This window comes from Sphaeramia orbicularis, chromosome 17 (assembly GCF_902148855.1).
Source record: "Sphaeramia orbicularis chromosome 17, fSphaOr1.1, whole genome shotgun sequence".
Lineage (NCBI taxonomy): Eukaryota > Metazoa > Chordata > Actinopteri > Kurtiformes > Apogonidae > Sphaeramia > Sphaeramia orbicularis.
In genome coordinates this window covers 31,973,117-31,998,422 of record NC_043973.1, presented here as the reverse complement: position 1 = coordinate 31,998,422, position 25,306 = coordinate 31,973,117, and the positions used below count along the sequence as shown (strand labels likewise).

Sequence of the window (25,306 nt, the reverse complement as noted above, 5' to 3'; positions counted from 1 at the left end):
TTAGACAGAGTCTGGGTTAATGGAGAAGCTTATCAATGTGCTGGTCAGTCACACTGTGTCTGAGAACCTCAGCTCCACACCACCACCATCCACGCTGCCTCATCCTTCAGCTTTTTGCTTTACCCCTAATGAACAATCAGTGCTGGCCACATTATTGCACATATGAGATTAATTTACTCCCCGCAGTACACAGAGTGATGTTATTACAGGAAAATCAATGTCCCTCTTGTTGTTCTCTGGGGCTGGACAGGGTGTACGCACATCTGCTCTCATAATACAACTGCTGACCTTGCTGTCACAGACCGAGCCAGAGAGAGGCTGCAGTGAAACGGCCCGACGGTGTTGTTTATCAAAGCTTTATCAAGCCTCTCTGCTCTCACAGACGTGTGACATCAGACCGTGGACCAGTCCGCCATCCAGGGTGTACTCCCAGCTCCGTGAAGCCAGAACACGATAACCTTTAGACATGTACGGGAGATTTCAGCTCAGAACATTGATTATTACACAGCTCTGTACATTCAGACTCCAAGTAAAAGTTACTGGAGAACACAAACCCCTTGAAATGAAATTCTGACTTGCAGTTGACCCCCCCCCCCCCCCACACACACACACACACACACACTTGGATTTTATTAACTCTCATCATCACTAAATGCAGAGCAGACAGCCTGAATGACCCCCTGACCTTTTCAGGAAGATAGGTCCATAAAAAGAGGGGGAGGGGAGCTGAGGAAGGGGAAGCCACCCCCTTTTGCTCAGCTGCAGTCCTGTAATTTCCAAAAGAAATTTGGATGGAAAGCCAGTAAAGTTGATAAGACAACTATAATGTCACCTCTTGCCTGGATGTGTCATCCAAGTCTGTCCAAATACAATGGAATACATTTTAGAGCAAAAACAACAGATTGTGCTTCAGTGTCACAGTGATTTGTTGAAATGTTGTCATCAAAGTGAAAAACACATATCATTTCAAAAATATCCAGAAATTTCTAATATTCTCTATTATTATTATTACTATTGTTATTACTCTTATTATTGTTATTATTATTATTATTATTATTATTATTATTATTATTATTATTATTATTATTATTATTATTGTTAACTCTTTCATGCATAGTGGTCACTACAGTGGACAATTATTCTACAGCTGATCTCTTGTATATTCATGGATTTTGTTTTAGTTTCATATCTGCCAACACATGCATCGTCCCATACACTATAATTGATAACATTACTGGAACTTTGCTGTTCTTGATAAACCTGATCTAACATGTTTGAGTGTAAGTCAATTGCTTGTTACTATTATTAGACTGTAATTAACAACAGAAAGATTTTTTTTTTTGCATTTTATCTCCATGAAGTGAGTAATGACTTGTATTAGAGTTTGTTAAAATGTGAGAAAACATGAGATTAACAGCAATAAAATGTTTTTTTTTTTCATAGTTTTCACACAGTATATCAGTAAATACTTGTTTTCTTTGCTTTCTTTGGTGTCCAGTTTAGTGGATGTTTTTGCAACTCTATGGAAAATAGCTTCATAAAAAAAAAAAAATGCCTAAAGAGGAATAAAAACACTAAGGAAAAAAAAAATCTTGATTAACCCTCCAGTATCTGGGTGCGCCTTTTAGTAGGGATGGGAATCATTAAGAATTTAACGATTCTGATTCCATTATCGATATTGCTTATCAATCCGATTCCTTATCGATTCTCTTATCGATTCTCATTGGGTGAGGGAATAAAAGAGTACAAACAGGTGTGTTTGCATTAACTGTCTTTTATATTTCCATCTCTGCACAGAAAATATAACATTTACAGTATGGACAAATAATAGTAACAGATGACACCAGGCACGGTTTGGGGGGGGGGGGGGGGTGTACAGTGAAAGTGAAACTAAAGACTCTTTACAAATTCCTCTATTGCCGCATTTCTACTACGTGGAACCAGTTCCACTCAGCTCGGCTTGTCTCCCGTTGTTGTGCACCTCATTTCCTTTCCCTTCTTACCTTCGGAAACTTGTATTTGAGGAGTTACGATGTTTGTTGCCCACACCGGAACCGGAACCGGCCCGGCGTTCACTCTGCCACTACATTCACAAGCTCCGCTAAGTAGAGTATCAAATACGTGACATTCCTGTAAATGATTCATATGCTGTGGACAAATGTTTGAGGATATTGGAGGGATTCCACCCTTTTGAAGACATGGAAGCTTTGACAGTGTTCCAGTGGACCTTGTGTCGTCTGTTTAGACCATTTCTGCCTCAACACCATGTTGGCTACGTTCTGAAAAAAAAACAATGCATCATACGTGTGATGTCATCGCGCATGCACAACAAAGGTGGAATCGATAAGCAGAATCGTTAAGCAGGCAGGCAAACGATTCCAAGGAATTGAGCTACTGGGAACTAGTTCTTTTTGAGATTTCCATCCCTACCTTTTAGCACACTTTGCACTTTGTTTTAAAAAACTTCATATTATTTTTCACAATTTAAATAAGTTTAGAATTCAAAAGTTGTTCATTTTTGCATAATCTTTAAAATTCTGGCCACCAACTAATGGGCGGGGGGCCCATCAGGACTTTTTGTGTATGGGCCCAGAATTTGGTGCTACGGCCCTGGCCGGACATACAAATAGAGTTCAGGTGCTTTCAGTGAGGACCACACACACTGAACCTCCATCAGTAGTTTTATCATCATCTTCTGTTTGTGTCTTATCTGCTTCTCTGCTCAGAGCTTCGCCTACTGCTGGAGGAAACAAACCTCCCAGACAGACAGGCAGGCAGACAGACAGACAGACAGACAGACAGAGACACCCCCGCATAGTTTCCGTCAGCCGGGTGACGTCTCCGCCTCTCAGCCCGTGTGCAGTGTGACGTTACGGGGCTGTAGTGGCTCGTCTAGCTGCATCTTGTTGACGGTCCGCCAGGCTTTTCCAGTACTGAGCAGACCTCCGACGAGTGAGGACGACCGAACACAGGATCCAGGCAAGTGTTTACACCGTTACACACACCGAGCCGGACATTTGACTGACATGTTTCTAAAGTGAGCCGTGCCTGTATTTTCCGTTAGTGGACCTCGGTGTGTACAAATGTAAAAATGTTCAACGGGTTAGCTTTGAATCGGGGTTCGAAGCTAACACGGTTGTAGCCCGCTGTATGGCTCTGTATGTGGGGTTAGCCTGCCGTAGTGTTAGCGCGGTCGGTCCCGTCAGTTGGGGCTAGCCTGGCTCTACCGGGACACCCCTTCCGATAGGACGGTATGATTTAATGTCGTTATTGGGAGAGCCAGGTTGAGTTCGTATGTACTCTGGAGGGCTATGTTAGCATACTCCGCTGGTTAGACTGCTTAGTAGCTGATTACACCGGGATCTTCTGGGGGTAGTGAAGCTAGCTAGTAGCGTAATTAGAGCGTTGATAGACAGGAGAGCTAACGGAATTTCTCAGATTCTGTCGCAATGAGACGGTTATTTACTATTTAAAACACTGTTACAGACAAACGTGGGGTATTATTTAAGCCTCCAAGTCTTATTTTAAGTGAGTGGACCGTCGAGTGTGTCGGGTAAAGCTCCACTACCAGGGTGTCTGACATACGGACAAGCCGCGGTAGTCAACCCGTGTCGTGCACTCACTAAATCGGTGAGTGCGTAACGCTTGACCGCGGTGCCTTCCTTTCCCTTCCCTTCCCAGACCAGACTGTAGTGTAGACAGTGAATGTCATTATCAGTGCTGTCTGCATACCAGTGCCGTCGTGGCGAGCCAGCAGAGGAGGCGAGGTACAGTTTGCAGACTGGAGGAGGAGGAGGAGGAGGTGGTGGGGGAGCTGAGGATGGAGCAGAGCCGGAGTATTAACATACGCGGTGTCCTTGCAGCAAAAAGGAGACGAGAAGTGTGTGTGTGTGTTGGTGGGGGGTGACACTTGGAAATATTTCCCTTTTACTATTAAAGGATGCGAGGTTATTTTCTGGGAAATAGAACGAAAAAGCGTTGTTATTTATTGGAAAACAAGGCGGCCATTGAGATTTTCTGACAGAAATAAACCGATGTGGTTGGAGGTTGTATGAGACAACCCGGAGTCCCGTAATGCACCCACCAAAGTCGGGCAGTGTACCTGCATTTACTGGCTGATGGTTTAATTGAGCAGCGTTTTTTTCTTTTTTTTTATCGACCCACGTTGATTTTATTTTTTTTGCTCTTATAACGCCCACAAACACCAACCCGCTTCGGAAAGGAAATCTAGTTTTACAGCACGCCATTTCTGCTGGTGGAAAAAAAAATGTTATGTTAATGTTTGTGCGGAAAAGCGTCAAATTCAATTTATATTCAAGGTTTTGTGATCACTACGATAAGCTGATGATGCCATTTCTATTCTATTCTGTTGAAATACATATTATTTGACTACAGCATATTTGCATATTATCTGAGTGTCTTACTGTCATATTGCAGCAGTAGCCATTATCAAGTACATTACGCTTTAAATTGGGGATACCAGTTAAGTGTTGTTTACCTTATTACGGTCGGCTGAGTAGATCCGCAGTAAAACCGGAGTTAAAAGGGGGGGGAAACACCGCTTTCCACAATGCAGTATGTCAAGCTGTGAAAGGACCGAGAGAAGGGGACGACTGCTGTTAACGCTTTTATCAATTGTTTTTCATGGAGTTGATGGGGTCAGCGTGGGGTAAGCAGACCTAGGGGAAGGCACAATATATTTGGGAAGGGCACTTTCATTTGCAAAGTGAAATGTTTTTGACCATTGTGTATCAGGCTTACATTAACAATGTAATGAAAGAAGGGCAGGGTTACATGGAATTTCACCTGGGTTGTCATGTCTGGTCAACTGGTTTCGCCTGTTAAAATTCTCACTTTGTGCTGGAAAGTTTGTTTCAAATTCTTCAGTGAAAAACCCCAATGCAAATTTACCCCCGGGGTTCAGTTACAAGGTCTGAAAAAGCCTTGTGTTTGTGTGAAGTATGGTAATGGCCATTTGGCTTAGTGGTCCATACAAACAGCCATTGACCTCCTCAGCTCCCCGCTCGGACAGTAGCCATAAAACATTTAAAGTCTTTATGGATATTTCATGCTCCACAACATTTTTTGATGAGCTAATTTTCAGTTTGTTTATACATGAAAGGAGTTGATTGACTGTAGTTTTAAGATAACAACTGAATAACTTTCTTCCCTTCTGCTTCCTAAATTCCTGTTTTTCTGTGCTTAGGGAGCAGATCACAACATAGAGAACTTCAGCCGTCGTCATGCATGTGTCTAACTACCAGAAGATTTGTGTGATTTGAAAAGACTTGAGAAGGACGAAAAGCTCACAGGAATACAAGAACTCAGTCAGCAGACAGAATCGACAGTAACTCCGTGCTAAAACATGGCCAGCACCCAGACCAGTTTGAAAACCCCTTTCAAAGACTTGACCTCATTCAAGGGCAACCTGAAACGGCTGTACAGAGAGAGACTGGAAGATGCTCCCATCAAGAAACGTGTGATGGCAGAGATTAACCTGAAGCGTCGCAGCTTGGATTCCCTCCCCAAAACTCCCAAGGTGAAGAGGGAGCAAATGGAGGAGCTGCGTCATGACTCTGAATTAGATGTAGAGGGTCGGGCTGAACTGCACGTGGTGGGCTCTGCTAAAGCCCTGGACTTGAGCCCTGGCCTCAAACACACACTGGCTCAGTTCACTCTCAGCAGCCAGAGCTCTCTTGGAGGCCCAGCTGCTTTCTCTGCCCGCACTGGCCATGAGCATTCCCCTGCTGGCATGCCCCCCCTGCCCTCCCCTCCTGTTCTGGGAGGGGGCCCTCTGCTGGTTCCCTGTGACAGCTCCACTGAACTCACCCACTCATTGCTGGAAGGTGAATCTATCTCCTGCTTCGTTGTAGGAGGCGAAAAGCGTCTGTGCCTGCCCCAGGTACTCAACTCTGTTCTTCGCGACTTCTCACTTCAGCAGATCAACACAGTGTGCGATGAGCTCTACGTCTATTGTTCACGTTGTGATGCTGAGCAGCTGCACATCCTCAAGGTGCTGGGCATCCTGCCGTTCAACGCACCTTCCTGTGGCCTCATTACGTTGACGGATGCACAACGGTTGTGCAATGCTCTGTTGCGTCCTGGGGCAGCTTTGCCTGCTGACCCCAGTGGTAAGCTGTCGGCCCAGGGCCTGCTGAAGGAGAGTGAAGCCAGCTTCCAGGTGGAGCACCAGTGTCTGGGGAAATGCCAGGGTCTCTTCGTGCCCCAGTTCTATACTCAGCCTGAGGCACCCTGCATCCAGTGTGTTGAGTGCCAGTTGCTCTTTTCCCCACAGAAATTTGTCATGCATTCACACAAGTCACCTGATAAGCGGACCTGCCACTGGGGTTTTGACTCAGCCAAGTGGCCCTGCTACTTGCAACTTGCCAGAAAGTACCAGGGTACGCCTGAGGAGCCCAAGCTCAAGCAGCTCCTGGACGAGGTCAAAGAGAAGTTCCATTACCAGTTAAAACGGTCCCTAGATAAAGTAAGTGCACTTTTTCTTGATACCCATTCTTTTGTGTGTGTTTGCCTATGTGCATTTAGTAATGTATCATCATTCCAGTAAGGAGGCCAGTTGAGCTTGTGGTTTTATTATGCTTGATAATGTTCTCTGAAAATCTCTTAAATTGGTTGTCAGTTGACCTTCTTACCCCAGATTAGATGACCCAGTGGTGGTTTTTGTATGCTTAACAGCTTTGATTATAGACTACTGGTGTTTTCTTAAACCAGCCCTGACCCATTATATGTGAGAGAGGTCTGGAACAGGTGGTGACATCTGCCCGGCCAGGTCTGATCAGACGAGGTTAGGCCAGCTGGCCACTGCGGAAGGGGAAGTGCATCATTTGTCCCCTCAGGTCACCTGCAGGTCACTGGGAATGTTACTCAACAAAAGGCCAATATTGCAGGCTAAGGAGGAGTCTCTAAATTCCTGTATTGGCAGGACATTCTGGCAGTCACTTGAATCTACAATTAAAATACTGCTGTTCTCTCAACATAATTAAAGTTTTTCTTTGCATATTCCTATGTCTGAAGCAAACAAATCTTTATACATTTTGGTTTAAAATTTTGTTGAATCTGATATTGAATCACTTACATTTATTTCAGAAAGCTTGTAAAGATCTCTGAGTTGCTTAGCAACTCAGGTAAGATACAGGTGCTTCTTAAAGTTTAGAAAATATCTACACCACTACCAGATACTTTATGTGGACTGAATACTAGTCTGAGTGACTTTTTTTTTTTTTTTTTTTACTTCTAGAAAAAAGTAAAGTGGCTTCATTGATTTGCTACTTAAAGCCTAGCAAACTTTTTTTTTGCTTTGTATTTTTAGTAAGAAAAAAATTGTGTCAGTGCAGTTAAACACAAGGGCATACATAAACAACATGGTTCTGAAAGGTCAGCATTGAGTGGTGGAAAAGCTCTAGATTGTGCCCCTGCCATTGACTGGTTTATGTCTCATGACCTCCTGCTGACCACAGTGGATTGACCTTTTTTGTAGTGATTTCTGGGTAAAGGAGGGGTTATGTTCTGTGAGTTATATTCGCAAATGTAAAACTCCAAGCGAGGATCTTAAAAAAACAGTATTGCTGAAACATTCTGTAAAAAAAAACAAAACATTTTGTTGTGATGGTAATATCTCAGGCAGCAGGTTATGCAAAACTGTCAAGTAGAGAGGCTGTGGTGTTCAGATGTGCACATCATTGCAAAATAGGGCTTATATTCTGAGCAGTATCTGAAATAGGGAGATGCTTTGCTCCTTCTCTGTCTGGTTAATTTGATGTGTGAATGTACCGGAAATACCGTCTGCTGTCTCGTCTAGCGTCCCAACCACATTCCTGCCCTGCCTCTTTCCCTGCTGTCCTCCTCCTCTTCCTCGGTTTTGGCTCAAGGTATGCGTCTTGGAAGACGTAGACATTCCTTGTCAAAGGCACAAACATTTCAGTACCACAGAGGAAACGCACACTGTGTCAGACATACACAGCCAACAATGCACACAGACCACGGACGCAACACACGAACAAAAGCATATGCTTAAAGTGGATGGAGTGTCCTTCAATTTTTGTTGTGTGCATGCTTATGTGTGAGACATTGCAAGAGTTTGTGTGTAATAAGCTGCTAACTGGAGGCTAGTATGACACATCCTTGTCTCTCTGTCTCACACTCTGCCAGCCTCTCTGGAGCCTGTGTCTCACCACAGTTTCAGGTGTTGTCATCTCTCTATGCGGTGATTTCACAGTCTGTGTTTTTCACCTTTTTTTGTTGTTCATTTTATTTTCAGCCCATAGCGTCAGTGTCTAGAGTTTCCAAATGAATTGAGGATGTTTTATCACACAACTTTGTCTGTGTATATGAGAGATAGAGCCATTATTTACCATGATGGTTATTAGTTCTTATATTAAAATATTAAGATGATTTTTAGATGGATAAATTAAATGAAATTCAAAATCCTATACTGCGTTGGCTTTGAACCCACTCCTAGTCTTCTCTTCATGGTCACTGCTCTTATCCTATTGGTTATATGTAGAACCTTAATGTATATACTGTTGAAATATTATTTAAATGTATATTCTCAATTTGTTTTTTCAGCCTATGTGGTTCCATATATTGGCTATTGGCCCAATAGATCTTGAAAAAACCTCATTGGTCTATACTTACTGTAAACAGAAATGAACACAACAGAGCCAAATTCCTGGAAAGAAAGTGGCCTGTGAGAAGACCCACCCCCCACCTGAGGGGATGTACGAGTGTGTGAAAGGTCAGTGGCCAGAGAACAAGGTGACCTGGCAGTGTCCTGTTTCACATGGACACAGGGGTTCCCTTCCAGGTCCAACCACTCTGTGTTTATGTGTGATGAAAGTGTGTGTTTGACTGAACAGGAAGTAAGGCAGACGGACATGTCTCTCACCCTGAACATCCTCCAGAGTCTCACTGTCCACCCGCCTCCACTGCACTGGCTTTGTGACTCATGCTTTCCACATCCTAGTTGATGTTAGTGGAAGAACAGCCAGGCAGCTTATGGTCACACATACTTTTTTTTAATAAAGATGGCTCTGCATGTTGGTCTAACCCCGACTGCAGACCTTTTTTTCAATGGCCCTTATTTACACACAGCGTCAATGCACACATTTACAAGCTGTTTTAGTTTAACCAGAGAGTCCTGGGACCTCTGGTAGAGAGGAGACACAAACAAGCTAAGCCTTCTGGAAGTTTTTTTTCCCCTCCACCTTTCATAGTGTCTACTAGCACCATATCCTGTTAGGAGTGTTTGGTTTGAGAAAGTGCAGTTAAAAAGTCCAGGACTTGGTCTCTATAAACAAGGTTTGGAGCCCTCGGGCATTGCTAGCCTGTCTACTGATTCCTGCTGTGTAAAGAGTTTCCTTCTAGACAGACGCCAATAACAGACTGCAACAAGCTGAATCCTTATCTCAACAATTACTTAAGTGTGTGACAGACAAATTAGTTCATGTTGTCCATTAGTGACTGACAGACACTTGTAATTTCCACTGAGACATGATCATATGTCATCATTTTTATTGGGTGATTTTTTTTTTTTTTTCGTCTGGCAAAGAAGTAACAGAAATTCCAATTTGATGATCATGAACACCACCTTGTGAAATATCTGTCTGATAGCTGGAGGGACATTTTGTTTATTTGGGCTGCATGTTCACAGTGTGTCATCAGACAAGTACTAGTGAAACTGTATTACAAAACAGCAAAATGGCAAAATCCCCGACAGCAATCATTCAAGATTCAGAGAAACACAAGGGAAGTTTTTACAGCTTAAAATGTGAATAGTTTTACACAGTGTTCACAGTCTTTAATGGTATCTTTTTTGTTGGATTTAGTGGGGAACTTTACTTCATCAGTATGTGAAAGAAAAATAAATCATTATCTATAAATGAGATAATTATGACATGATATTTAGGCATTTCGCAACCCTGTCAAGCGTAACCTCATGGCCCAACATAGGAACATAGCTGTGTGTTACTTATTTGCCTCAGCCTTGTTTTCGGTGTTGTGCTGGCCCCGAGTCAGAAGTGTCAGACGGAGAGAACAGCCTTCCTCTGTGTGTCTCTCCCTAGCCAGGCTGACACAGTGGCTGCGGCACAGACGGCAGACAGCTGCATCTCTCTGGCTTCCTCTATTTGCTATTTGGAAACCAGTGACTTCATTACCGCAGACCAGTGCAGCTGCACTCTGGCTGTCTCCTGGGCTGTCTGCTCTGTCTGTCTGTCTGCTTGTCAGTCATTCTCTTGGGCTGAATCTAATTGGATTTTGGCAGGCATGCTAATCGTTCACTGTGCTGCCTTGGCTGCGTCTTTCTTCATCCTATACTTGTCCCTTTATCTTGACGTCAATCTCCAGTCTGTCGTCTTGCCTTGGGTTTGGATCTGCACACTTTGACGTTTGGTCAAGTCTACACTGTCAATTTCCAAAGCCTGGTTTGCGACCCACAGAGCAGAATGCAAGAGATTTTTACATTTATTTGTGTTGATTAATATATATTTTTTTATTCACAAACAGTGAGAAGCATGTTTTTGACAGTACTGACTGCTCATATTGTTCTTTTAATCATACTTACAACATTAAATCTAATTTGGATTACTAGGACACACTCCTTAATATGATAAATGCTTCCTTAATATAAGTATATAGGATGACAGTATAAATGTCAGGAATTAAAATCCACAAATTCACCTTTCAAAACTTATAAAGTCTATTGTGAATTGGATTGTGATGTTTGTCACTTTTAAAAAGTGACCAAAAAGTTTAGGAACCATTGGTCTATGCTGCCAGTCTTCACTTTCTTGTATCACTTTCCTTAAGCAGACCGTTCTGCAGTTGCCCACATGTGTCTGTAAACAGTCAATACGCCCCAGGCCCCAATCAGTGGACAGTAACAAAATAAGCAGCCAAATGACCCGATAAGTCGATCGTTACATAAGCAATAAGACCACTTGTGTGCGTTTGCAAAGCGGATGAGAGGAAAGCCAGTGGCTATTGATTGGGCCTCCAAGCTTGATGGATGTGGTGAGTTGCTGGGGTGCACGGACAGTAAATGGAGAAAGACCGAGAGGAAACATATGAGGAGACTCAGAAGTAGCAGTCAATGTTGCATAAATTCCTGTCTGTGATCAAAACTGTACTCAAGTCTCCCAAGTTAACCTCACCTCTGCATCTGTTGTCGCCTGCCTTAATTATTTTCTTCTCAATCTCAGACAGGCTGCCAGACAAAATGTGACCTTGGCAAGCAGGGTAAATAGGGTTAGAAAAGATACCAGCCCTGGGGAAGGCAGGAAGAAGGTGAGAAAAGACATTAAGTGTATGGAAAGACGATGATTACAGGATGATGTCACTTTGGTCACATGCTGGTCCCACCCTTCTGTGGATCCATGAATGTTCCCAGCCCTTGGGTTGTTTCAGGGGGCTTAGGCCTCAGCTCTTATTTCTTTGGGTTGAAAATTAACCTCCCAAGTCCTCAGCTGAACCATGCATCTAGCCTGGACCAGCCCTCTTCGTTGACCAATCACACACCGACTAGCTCATAGTTCCATAGCCAGTACTCTCTCCTTTGCCCCCTACTCTACCCTAAAACACCCATACGCATAATTCTACGTCTGTTTGTGCATTTTCCAACGAACAATTATCCACTTATACTGAATACACAGCAGCTTCTTTGAATGTTGGCTGGCAGTAACCATCACTCAATCACGTCTGTATGTAGGTTTGTGTGGGAGAGACTGAGTTCCGTATGCACAACAGGCTGTGTCTCGGCCAGTATTTGCTGCCTGTGTTGTAAATGACTGAATGGGGCCCCATAAGGTAGGAGGGGCTGAGCTGAGGGGCCTCTGGTATGTCACCATCAGGTCAGTGCCAGTATCACAACTCCATAACAGTGCTGCAGCCCACTGGAAGAACGCCAAAGTCATTACTTCACAGTCCTTTTTGTAAATTGATGAGAATTTTCTCTAGCTTTTTGGTTCAGAACAGTAAAAATGTCACAGATAAATTCATCAGCTCCTCCACTTGTCTTGTGAGCTATATAAAAATGGGACACAAACATCGTGCATCCAGTGGTCTGCCACATTAAAATACATCTTTGTTTGGCTGGCTACAGTTTATCACCCAAGTTTGAGTTTTTTATTCACTCCTGGTTTGTGTTTTTTGTCTTACCTCACCACCAGAAGAAGATAATGTGCAGCTATGGGACTGATGTGAGGCCGTAGAGATAGGCCAGTCCAGATACAGTGGAGCCTGTGCCACGTCTGCCAACAGTCTCATAGACTAAACAAACTGGCTAAGCCCCTCCCATTCAAATGTCCTCTGGGCTTTAACAGAGCTGTGGATTGACAGCCTGTTTGCATGTTCACAGACTCAGAACCCCCCACCCCCTCCACCACCACCACCATTAGGCCATCCGACCAGTTTGTTGCTTCTAAGGAAAATGAGAGTGAGGGCAAATGAAAGAGAGGGTAATACAAAGGGCTATGAGTTCAAACAAGTCCGTAAAGAAGAGAAAGCGGCTTGGATCATAAGACGTCCGACTAGCTTGCTTGGGTTGTTTTACATGAGACCCGGAATAATGAGGAGTATTAATTAATCGATGTGTTGATGAGAAGATTAACTGTCCACTGTCTCGTTTCCCTGGGAGACAGTCAGACGAGCAGGTTGTGTGAGTGTTGGGGGCAGGGAGCTGCAGGCGAGGGAGGTATACTGTAAAAAGGGCTGTGGGAGACTGCCAGCCTGTATGTGTGTGTGTTGTGTGCAAGCAAAGAGTGAGTTTGCATTTGAAAGACTCTTCTATGCCGCCTTCCCAGTGGGAATGGTGATTAATGAAGATATAAATGGAGAGACCCAGAGACAAGGCTTTCCATAGGAGCAACATATACACAGCAGACATGCACACTATATAGGCACTTAGACTCCCCTTCTTATATTGTCTCCCACAGCCCCAATCTCCCAGACAGGGAGATAAACACAGGATATCAAAGGCGTGTCATGAGTCCCGCTGGGCCGCCACCCGGCACATCCACAACACATTAAGCCCAGCCACTACACTGATCAATTATGCATGTTGCAAACACAGGGAAACCAAGGGAAATAGTCCGCCTGTACGATTAAAGGAATCCCCATCTCTCCACTTTTCCAGTAATTTATTTGCATGTTTGGTAATGGCTCATCATTTCCATATGGAAGTGATGCTGCTTGCCCTGTTGGATTAGGTGGGAATTAGCACACACACACCACCCGACGAATGTGGGTGGATTTGCACAAACTACCAGCAACGCTGGTTGGTAAATTAAAGTAGTATACATATATACAAACCAGTTGTCCCAGAGTGATTAGTGGCATTCACATTACAGATTGAATCACAAGCCTGTTTACTTAAATTGGACACTTTGAGGAGATGACACAGGGGGTTACTGAGAAATCTTGAGCACAGGATGTTAACTAGTGACAGGTGGTTAAAAAGATCACCCTCAGGGCAAGTAGTCTAGACTCCCAATCCACAGTCTGTTTTAGTTGGTAAGGCAACATAATTGTTAACCATTATTAAAAACAAACATTTAGCAGTGTAGATACATGTTTTAACAAACAAAAACAATGTGGCTGTGAAATTTACAGAGATAACCTAACAGGGGAAGAGGCACAGCACAAAGAGGTTGAGGTCAAAGTCCCAGGTAGCGGTCGGATACTGTTAGATGAATGATGATTACAAATTTTCCTCATATCATGCAGATCTAATATTTACTGAAACACTCAGGTTTGGATATTTTGTTATGTATTATTTTTCACATACTGATAGATAGCCTATGGCTGGTGTGTCACTGAAAAAGGTGAACAATAAAAAAATGGCTTTTGTGGAGTCTTCCAGCCACAGTAGCAGGTGGAGTAAAATTAATTTCCAACCCTGATAGATGTCCACGTACTTTTATCAAACTACCCCACACGTTTAGTAGCAGAACAGCAGGAGTGGCCTGTGTTAGTTTGACCCTCAGCCCACGCACCAGATGAAGGTAGAAACCACAGCACACCGTGAGTCACAAATTTTCCACGCTTGGAAAAGGTCATTTCTAGCCCTGTAAGTCTTTTATTTTGCTGCCTCACCTTTGGTCCACTAACATCAAATGCCCTCCAACAGCTTCTTTTTCACGTCTGCTGCTTGCAGTTTCTATTCCCTGTAAATCCTTATCTCACCAGGGGCTTGACGGATGCAGCTCAAGGCGAGGCTGTAAAGGTAGCAACTGGGAAACAGACTTCATTTGTGAAGTTGAAACAAGTGACGTTTTGGGCTTTGCCCAGTCTTCCATTTTTTTCTGTCTGTGCTTTGCTGAATGTTGATGTGTTTATCTCACTGCTATTCCCACCTGCGGTGACGCTGCTTGTGGGAATATGGGAAAAGGCTGATTCTTACGGCAGACTCTCATATGTACATGTCTCTCTTGCTTCATATCCCTCATGGGTCTATACAAGCTCATCAAGATCCTGTAAATAGAGAACTGTTTCCCCCTAGATCCTCTGCAGCCTCACTGCACCTAAGCAGCAGGTAGTCCTTGAGGTCGTTGACCAACAGATGCAGTTAATTACCGAGATGCTTTTATAAAATCTAGTGTATTTTATTTGAGTATACACTATATGGAAGTCAAATTAAGTGTAGCCTGTGTCAAGATAAGTGCACTTCAGCAGTCTTGCATGCAATCTAATAGTCCTTCTTAAACATCCCCGAGCAACAGGATGGTTTGCGCTTGTGTGTGCAACCCTGGGTGAGCGTGTGGCACACATTCTCGTTCGTTGCGTGTCCAGCTCATTTTCTGGCATCACTGTAGCTTGAATTAAAACGGCGTTGCTGCTGGGAGGACTTGGCCCGTGTACAGCCTTACTGCCCTTGACTTTATCCTTTGAAGACTGGAGCGCTGCCTCGTGGCTTTACAATCTGGCTATATTTTAACCAGTTCCTGTGACAAGTGCACTTTGTTATGCCAGACGTTTTCTTTGTCATCACTATCGAAATATCCTGGCTGAAACACATCCGGATCCCAGACGAATACATATGAACAGTAGTTCTTCAGAAGACTGACTCATTGTAGAGGAAGAGATCTAGCCTCAAGCCAGAAGGATGGTAAATTTTGCTGTGGCTGACAAGGGTGTGTGTTCTGTTAGCTACTTTGGCAGACAACCAAACAGCGGCACTCTTTAATCTGTAAAGTTTATATGGTTTTAATCCAACACTCCAAAACTTTTGCCCTAATTTGTAGGAGGTTAAAGTATTTTTTATAGTAATTGATGGAAACCAAGACTAAAAGTGGCAGGAAGAACATAAGTGAAACTGGAATAAAACTGAAATAAAAAGTCAGGTTTGTTTTCTCTCATTGATAATATGTCAAGTGAATGCGATGGCATAAATAAACAGTGGTTTTGGTTCATTCATCAAACCTTACTTGGCTTTCCTCATCGCTTCAAAACTTAAATTCAGTACACACTGTAAACTTTCCTGGAAATGAAAACTAAAAGAAAACCTTTGATCCTCATAAAACAATCCAAATTCAAAATGCCTAAATGAAAGCAGAAGCCAATGGAAGTTTTAAAACCTCAACAACCCTCCTTGAGTTCTTGGCAGTGATGTGACATGAGCTTTAAAACTTCTTCATATGAGGAAAATTCTTATTAGAGAGATGACACATATACGAAGCATGATGAGATAACGTGGTGATGACAGAGTCTGCAGTCCATGATTAAAGGAAGTCAAAGGGTCAAATACGGGCAGACACGGACACAAACACACCACCAGCCAGCCACTTCCTCCCATCACCGTGCCAACCGTATCCTGCAGCGTGACTCACAATCCTCCGTCGGTGCTGCGGTCTGCTCTCACTCATCAGCGTCACTGTGGAGCCAGGACACAGATTTATCACTGTCCTGGCTCTCTCTCTCACACACACAGTCTGTTTGATCTGTACCCAGGTGTGTTCACTTAAAGCTCTGACTCAAACTCTAATGACATTTACAAAAATCAGCTGCACTTTTCTTGGGTGGCAGTTAAGACCGTCTCAGGTAGTGACCAGGGTCTGTGTGATATTACGGTGTAGAAAGATGTCTGACCTCTTGAAATAATGCTCTGTTGTTTATGTCATGTCACAAATTGCATTCATTTTAAGCCGTTTCTTTTATGTTGAATTAAATGTACTGGCAACAGAGGATACTGCCAGTTACTGTTAAAATTAAGGAAATCTCAGTATCCAGTGTGTTAACTGTGGCTTCACCCACCAGGTTTTGGTGTAGACATCAGTGTAGTTTCTTTGTGCTGATGTTTTGAGTTTTTTTTCATAATAATTTAGATTTTCCGGGTTTTGAAAGTAAATGGAAATCATAAATTTTGCACTCGTGGAGTCATTTTAAAAATAGAAGGATTGCACAGTTATTCTCAAAACCAGAGCTTGTGACAGAGAGAGGGAGAGTCATGCTGGCTGATGAATTTGCATCACCAGAGCTGCATGTATGTATGTGTGTATGTGGGTAAGACAGGCAAGCCCGAGGGGCCAGGACAGCAAAGCTAAGCTGCCCATTCAGAGAGGAGCAGTAGAAGCTTCAAACAAGCTCTTGCATGTAATATGGATGAGACCAGAGCTCCCTGCAGAAAGAGTCAGAGGACAGAGAGTCTGTTTGAGTTTGAACTGTTTCTCTCTTTCGGTGTGTCTGATTTCTACCCTGCAGGGCGATTTTTGGCCAGGTGGAGTGTTGTCTTTGTAGCGCCGTGACTCTGTCGTGGGTCAGACCCTTTACCCGTCTGTCTTCCTCCAGCCTCGTCTCCATCTTTCCCTGTCTTCTTCTCCCCCTCTGGCCCTGTTGCAGACAGAGCCGACCAACCAAGCGTTGACATTTACTGCAGTATTCCAGTGTGGAGCAGCCTCCTGTGCTAAAGAAGAAGTAAACAAACCTCAGATCGATACATAACCACATACTCAGGAAAGTAGGAAAGCTCTCAAGGCAATTTGTGCATTAAAACATTATTTTCTGTCTTAACACTGACGTTTGTTAAACTGTCAAACACATTTTTTCAGATTCTTTCAACTTTAACCTGCAAGTAAAGCATACATTATGATGAAATTGTTTCAGCTCGGTGCTGCAAAGTCCATTTTGCAGAGGGCTTAATGTGAGCAGCAGGCTTCAGCATTTATTTTGAGTGGATTTTGTGGATCCTGTGTAATTTATTGCAGAAGCAAAGGGTCAGGTAGTGTCTCCATTTTGTGTTTTCTCTCTGTCTGTAGTGATAGTGGTGCACTGGTGGCTTTCTGACAGCCTCGCACTGATTTCAGTCTGCTTAGCAACACTCTTCCTCTCTGCAGCTCTCTCACTTCCCTCTGTCTCCAAGCACTCGGAGTTGTCTGAATTGTAAGCCGAGTTGCTCTTTGCAGAAAGCAGTGCCGCTGATTTGTGTTTTTAGGGAGGGTGGGGATTGTGTATGTGTATATGTGTGTCTATAACTGGGGATTTGAACCAATAGACTACCTCCTCACAGCAGAGCACTCCATACTGCACACGCTCTAGAGAGTCGCTGTTTCATTTTTACAGTAGTCGAGATGAAGCTTGAATGATGAGTACAGCCATCCACAGATGAGACAAGGTCCCACTGGCCTCATTCTCAGTCGATGTGTACTCCTGGGAGCTTCAAGTGTGTCTGCTCGTGTCACTGTGCATATTTGTAGATGACCGTTAGCTTGCAGTAAACTACGTCATCCCCCTTGGTCTACTACGCCACTGTCTGATGTATTTTTGATGCGATGTCTGTTTACTTACAAGTCCATCTCTTTGTATCTTCTGTATTTGTATCGGTCTGCTATCCCAGCTAATTCACATAGGTGAGCACCCGACTGATTTTGTAATTATGGCCCTTGGGGGTGGGGTGGGGGGGTGGGGGGTCATGGGGAAAAGAAAGTGGAGCAAACTAAGCTGCTAGAGATGGTGAGCTGCACATGTATATGCAGCTCTCTTACGCATGGGTGATTTTAAAATGCCCTTGACTGACTCAAACACACTCTGATTTCCTTTTGCTTATGTATGCATGTAAACAAAAGGTACGTCACTGGCCATGTTTTCATTCAGGCCCATTATGCTTCTTGTCTGATATAAGTAACATGCCTTGGGCAAAAAGGGGATGAGGAATGGACGTGTTGTAAAAGGCCAAGAACCGTCATACTCCTTGCCATTCCTGTTCTTTTAAAATGAACCAGAAGGATGTATGTAATTATATACTCATTCTGTGCAAGTCTCGTCTGTAACACAGCTACATAGTTACAGCATTAAAATGTATTTTAGTCACGACTAGGGCTACATTTGAAATTCTCCAAGTTGAGCCTTTTTTTCATCTTTTGAGCACTACAGTAACAAATAGACGCTTACAAAAATGTTTTGGGATAACCTCAGCAACTAGAAATGAGCAGGACCATAAAGAAAAGTCGCATGACAGCATGTGTTGATTGTTAACTGAGGGAAGCCGAATGAACAATTTCAGTCACTTGATGAGATGGGGAGCCAAGCCTCTAGTGGGTTTTTGCTTCTGGTGTCAAACACCCAAACCTGCTGGGCTGGTACACTCGTCAAACAGCAACGCATGTGTGCGACAGTGAGCTCAGCAAGGACAGAATCCTCCGATGGAGCTGAGTGGCTCTAACTCTGTGTTCCCTCCAGATGTAATGACACCATAGCATTGCAGATCTTCATTAATTGGCCTGGGATAGCCAGCCTCTGTCAGAGACTAGGGCTGTTTGTGACAGCCCTGCATATGCATCATAGCGCCTTTTTATTGATTTTAAATGCTCAAAAACATGCTCCTATGACTGTTGAATGTAATGTGGTCGCAATCATTACTGAAACTTGTGCCAAAGGATTTTCTATTTTTCATATTTTGGTAGTCTCCTGAGTCACTCACAGTACTAGTCACTACTGTTATAGTGACATAGATTAAATTCATTGTACCTCCTGCCACTGATGCAGTGTAGACTATTTACAATGATATTGAGCTACATAGTAATGTATGACAAATGAGCCATATGGACAAGAAGTGCTCTTGTAAAGGACCTACTGCACTGTGTTGTAGATAGTGTGTGTCTGTGTTGGGGGGGTGAGGGGTGGAGTTACCTTACCCTGTGTGGCCTGCCTAGCATATTCCAGTCAGACAATTTGTCCATTCATGAGCTAACGTTGTTACAACGTTCTTCATGTACTGCTGTGAATATAGACTGGAAGCCGCCACCTGGGATTTGACTGTGAAACATGAGAAAAGGAGAATGGAGGGGGTGAGAGGGGTAGAGAGAGAGAGATGAATAGAGAAATTGATCAAGAGTGCTTAAAGAGACTGCTTTTTATGTGATGGATCATAGAGAAATTCTGTTACCAAATTTAGCTCTTAAGTCTGTGGTAATGCTGCAGTAGGTGGACATTGGTATTTATTAGGGGTATATTCCTGACGTGCTGTTACTTTTCTTACACACTTAAAGGCAGGTCATTTTCCTTCACAGCACTCCTGTTAACTGTTCCTCTATGGGCCCCCATTGGCTCTGGTTATCAAGGCTGTGGTGTATTTGTGTGGATTGTAAAATGGCTGACTGTAGCAACAGTGGGAGGAACTCAACATGTTGGCAGGAAGGAGAAAGGCTGTATGTGTGTGCTTGATGTGGATGTGATGACTGTCTAGACAAAATGTGCCCATGTGGCGCAAAAATGTGCTTGAGGCCAGAAGCCAAAACTGGTCAGGAATAAACCTGCCCTTATCTGCCTTTATTGTGTGTGTGTGTGTGTGTGTGTGTGTTTGTGACTCTGGCATGACTAGTCTGGCTGATGCTTATCAGTGTGCTTGTCTGGCTCTGTTCTTTCTCTTTGTGTTTGGAAAGAGGGAGGAACAGGTGTGTGTGTCTGGGGGAAGGCACAAACAGACAGTCACATGCTGTCTGTTGTCTCGGCTGTCTACCATTCTTTTTTTTTCCCCATTTCCCTCTGTCACCTGTTTGTCTAACCGTCCACCTGTCAGACCTGTCCTCATCTGTGTCCTGTTTAATTACCTCTTTGGCCCAGGAAACCGAAATAAGTCTCTCTGTCAGCACATACAGTAAGAAGTCCTGGCTTTTTTTTTTTTGTTCTTTAAGCACTAACTAAAACATCAACAATATTCACCAAAGTCCATAGTCACAAGAAAATGTCAGTGATGGTTCTAGATTCTACTTCTGATAAAGTACTATTCTGTTTACGTACTGGCCTGATGTAAATGCTTACAGAATAATTTGAGAGCCTGTTCCTCACAAACAGTCATCATGTAAATGCTAAACAAAATCTAGTCACCTCATTTCACAGTTAAGACAAGAGATATCACCCAACCCTAAAAAACAGTGTATTCCTTTAAACACCCCACTTTGCTGCCTTCCCTTGTGGGCTGTTATTGATTCAACTGCTGAAACAAAGTGCAGCTCCATGGATAAATGGCTTATTGGATTAAGATCCTTATAGAAAGGCCTCTAGTGTCTGTGTGTGGGGACCAGGTGGGACCACCAAAGCACCGGACCTTTTTATTTGTAAAGCACATACAAAGCTGAAACCAAAGACAGGCACACAGTTGTATATCAGATCTTCACAGCAAGCAAAACACCATACAAGAATAATTTTTGGGAGAACGTTAGAGAAAAAGGGATGTTAGATCAATTTAAAGAAAAGACAAGAGACTGGATTCATTTCACAGCAAACATACAGGCAGCCAAGATGCATCGATATCTCACTGTGGTAAGCTTCGACCAGGAAGTATATATATCTATGTATCTGTAGCTTGATCTTTGACACAGTTGACGACTGCAGCAGAACAGGATGTGGTCTAGAAACAGACAGGGCGTGACTGACTGTCTCTGAGTCTGCAAATGTACACGTTCTTCCTTTCCTCCCTAGCTGTCTGAGACAGAATGAAAAGGCACCCAAATAAAGGGTGTTTACTTCCTCCTGAGAGAGGGAAAAGGAGAATGAGCCACATTACTCTATCCTCCCCTGCTGCCCATCGCCATCCACTTCCCTCCCCCTCTGAGTGCCAGGCCCATGAATGGCTCAGGGGGTGAGGAGGGGGGAGGTGGAAGAGGGAGGATGGGTGGCACAGTTATGTTTTGTGTACCCCTATGCCTCGGTCCCCTGAGGTGGACTGTGGCGCTAGCCTAGTGTTTTCTTTCGTTTTTCATGTCAGGGCTTCAACAGATGTGAAGACAATCAGGCCCCAACAGTGTTTGGGAGTGTATTGAGGCACAGTGGGCACTTTAAATACGCTTTAATAACAAGCACACACAGGCCTGGCGCTCTGGGATGAAAGGTCAGAACGAGGCTTGCTCACTTTTTATCGTGCCCTAGATAAGATTTGCCATCAGGCTTGTTTATGTGTGTGTGTACATCTGAGTGTGCTGTTTGGTGGTCAGGGTTTTTCAACTTGTCAGATTTTCGAGTCGAGGCACGGACATTGCAGCCTCTTACAAGTTTGTTGCACATGATGTATAGACTGTCATTTGTCATACAGTGTTTTGTAGTGCAAGTTGAACCTTGAGTTGTATGAAGTTTTTTTTTTTTTTTTTTTTTAACTTTTTTCCCCTGATCTAACAGGTTCAGCAATCAGTCCACTACAAGAAAATACCATCTATATATCTGAATACTGAATATTTATTAATCATTTTAATTAAAATTTATAACAACAACAATAATAATTAAAAAAGGATCAACCTTGACAACCCCATTTTTGTTTTTAGTCCAGGTGACCTCTCTCTCTGTGGCCTTGTTTCCTGTCTCCTCTAGCAACCAGCTAATAAAAGAATCATACTGTTCCTAACACCACCATTGTACACTTAACTGTTTTGTTCAATCTAAGCAGTGTCTCAGCTTGAGATTTTCACTTCATAAGATCAACGTGTTCAGCTCACAGTTTTAGTGTTTGCAGTTTGTCTTTTTCAGATCTGTCAATTAAATGTATTTTTACTCCTTAATTTTTCAAAGCAAGGGCTGATTTATTACCACAGAAAATCCATCACTTCTGTATGTTCGTGTGAGTGTGGGGAGGACTTACCGTGTGTGTGTTTTATTATACATGTATGGAGACAGCGTGGGTATTTATAGCCTAGAGTAACTGTGTGTTTGTGTGTATGCACTGAGACAGCAGTCATCTGGAGTGTCCACGTGACTGGAGGAGGGGGAGGAGGAAGAGGAAGAGGAGGAGGGGGAGGAGGACGACGACAGCTTAACCTCGGACCTGTTTGCACCCAGTGTGGCAGTGTGTCAGTCTGTGTGTGCGTGGGGGTGTCTGCCTTCAGCTAAGCTACATATGAAAATGGTGATGTGATCACGTGGAGACAGCAGACTGTTGGGTGCTTGTTGTCTGTATGGATGAGCAGAGACTGGCAAAAGCTGAAAGAGACTTGGTTATGTCCTCTGCAGTCTGCTACAAAGGAACAGGGTAGCTGACACCCTGTCCCTAGTCAGAAATCTACTTTTTATGAATTATGGTGATTGTTGCGCTTTCACACATAATTATGACCGAGAATTTAGTCACTACAGAAAGTATATTCATAGGCTTCAAACTACTTTAGTTTTTTTTAGATTACTGCTTAAAGAGGCTCTTACATGGATATATTCTTTTCTGTGAATTTCAACCCAAAAAGAGAACAAGGACAGAGTATTCCCACAATAAATTAGATGACAGTCCTCTGCAATGAAAGCACAGATGGATCTCACAATAGAAGCACTGCTGAAGTGCATCTACTCTCTGCCTGTATTTCTCTCTACCATACTGTGTATGTACGGACATAGATGTCTGTGTAGAAGAGTGCCACTTGTTATTGGCTGATTTAACAGCACTCAGGCTACACAGACACCAAAGAAAAACACTTTCTGCTCCATTAATGCGTCTGCTTTAGAAATGTCACGTGTGCTAATGGTCTGGGGACTACATTCAGGCTCTGGAAATGGGTCATTGTAAAAGTTCACATAGCTGTGTGTGTCTAGAGCAGACGTTTGATCTAGCGGTATAGTAGTAGTGAGTCGAACTGTGTGTAGCTGCAGCAGCAGGCAGACTGCTGGTGATTAGGAACAACAGGCCAGAGTTCAGCTGAGCGAGTGTGTGGAATGCTAATCCACATTGTCATACGGCAAGCTTCAGTCTGACAAAAGGCCGGAGACATAGGGGGTTACAGGCTGTTTGTGTGTGTGTGAGCAAGCTGGTCCATGTGTTTGTGTGTGGCAGAGGCAACCCAGATAAGAGAGGTGCTTCATTATTGCAGATTAGGACCAAGTAGCAGCATGGTATGTGTGTGTTAATAAAGGTTGGGTGGGGAGCTGGTGGGGGTGGGCAGGGTGGTGAATGGACCAGAGAGGAGGGATGGGACAACAGGGGGGAGAGGAAAACAGTTGTGTTGAAATGTGCAAACGCTTGCACCCGCACACATTCATTAAGACATCGAGAGTGCAGAGCAGCAGAAATAATGAGCAGGGGAGTGTGTGTGTGTGTCTGTGTGGGCGGTGGGCGTTAAGCTGTCAACTGTCAGGTAAGCTGGAATTACAGGGAGAGACACAGGCACCCATTAGTGGTACACACATGTATGAATGCATGTAGTATATATGCCAACACACACACACACACACACACACACACTGTCCTACCTTTTAATGAGCTGTCAGTTGTCTCATCAGCAGAGCATCTGCTGTCTTTCAGGGTCAAGCAGATGAAAGACCCCAGCTTGACCTGGAGTTAATGTCAGTTTGGCCTGATGGTCTCGTCCCGTTCTCTGTGTTTCTTTCATACACACACACACGCACATGGGGGACAGATTTGACAGAATTTGCAATTAGGCGAATGTCATAACCTGCAGTGTACACACACATACTGCATACATGGTGGCTCTTGATATCGGAGGGATTCCAGCCAGCGAGGACCCAGCTCGCCTCCACACCACTGCAGTGGGTTTATTGTTGTTTCTGTCAATTCTCCTCCCTATTTCTCCTTCACTCCCTCCCTCCTTCCCTCAGTGCTGCAGTGCTGCCTTCTAAAGGAAAAAAAAAGAGAAAAAACACCAACCACAAGCACTTATAAACTGACAAACACACACAGACCAACAGAGACACACCTGGTTACACATATGGCTTCAGCTTTTACATTTACATGCTCACGCTCATTCATCCATGGCTTTGTAAATAAGGGACTATACCCAATTTACACATGAATGCACACATGTACACAAATTGAGCTAGTAGCAGTTGCTTTTTGTTGTTTATTTTTTATTATTGCATCATGATGTAACACAAATGGGTGCAGACGTCCATGATCTCAGGGTTACATGTTATACAATAGGATAATAAGCACAGAATACAGATGTACAAGTCCTGACTCACTGACATGTCTTTATACTCAAAGTTGACAAAATCATGGACTTTTACTTGAAGTGATGAGTGTTATATTTGTGTGCATAAAAGTGTAATGTTTACAGGTTGTGTGTCTTACATATTAAAAAGAAAATTTAAAAATTCATAAAATACTAATGCATTTCATGAGATAAGAGTAATATTGACTTAAGCTCCAAAATAAAGCTGGTATTTCACCGGCAGTTAATTTAAAGACCTAATGGGTAATACCTGTCTGTCACAGTCATTTGGCCTCATTGTTCTGAGCCTGTTTGGTTCTGGTAATGACAGTAGTTCTTAGCCAATTCAGCGCAGAGGAAAATCCTTTAGTCCAGTTGATGAAAGGCTGTCTGTTTATTATTCGCTGCTTTGTGTGCATGTGTGTTTTCTGTGGATAAATGTTTATAAATGGCTTTAAAAGGCTAACAAGTCAATTTTTCATGGTTTTTGCAGTGTCTTTGTCTGTTCCATCATTTACTTCCTCCTCTGAGCATTTTCCTCCCCATCGAATCCTGTGCAACTATCACCTTTTTTCTGCATCTCCATCACCTTCTCCTATCTCTGCACTTCCCGTGTCCCTCGCTGTCTGTTGCTGTGGGCTATCTATCAGTTCTTAGTGTGGTATTGGAAAGTTTGGTTCCTCTAGCAAACCTGTCAGTTTGGTGATTGGTGTGTGTGTGTGTGGGTGTGTGTGTGTGTGTGTGTATGTGTATGTGTATGAGGCCTGTCTGCCACAGATAAGCATCAACTCCATCAGCTTGTGGCCTCTTGCTGAGCGTGTCCTGGATTTGCTGAAAAAACACACACAGACACACAACTAGAGGCAGCACAAGCAGTATTTACTGAACACACAGGGCACAAAGCTGACATAATGAATCATAAACATTCAACACACACGTAT

At 43.4% G+C, this 25,306-nt stretch overlaps 1 protein-coding gene across 4 annotated transcripts in view; it reads left to right on the top strand.

Annotated features, from left to right (window-relative positions):
* The first annotated feature begins 5,206 nt into the window (after positions 1-5,206).
* Positions 5,207-25,306, top strand: part of skila (SKI-like proto-oncogene a) — a 34,461-nt gene continuing 14,361 nt past the window's right edge. For all 4 annotated transcript variants that reach the window (XM_030161260.1, XM_030161258.1, XM_030161259.1 and 1 more), the window contains exon 1: positions 5,207-6,487. In XM_030161260.1, coding sequence (XP_030017120.1) covers positions 5,366-6,487 — 1,122 coding nt within the window. In that variant the 5' untranslated portion in view covers positions 5,207-5,365. The remainder of the gene's footprint in view (positions 6,488-25,306) is intronic.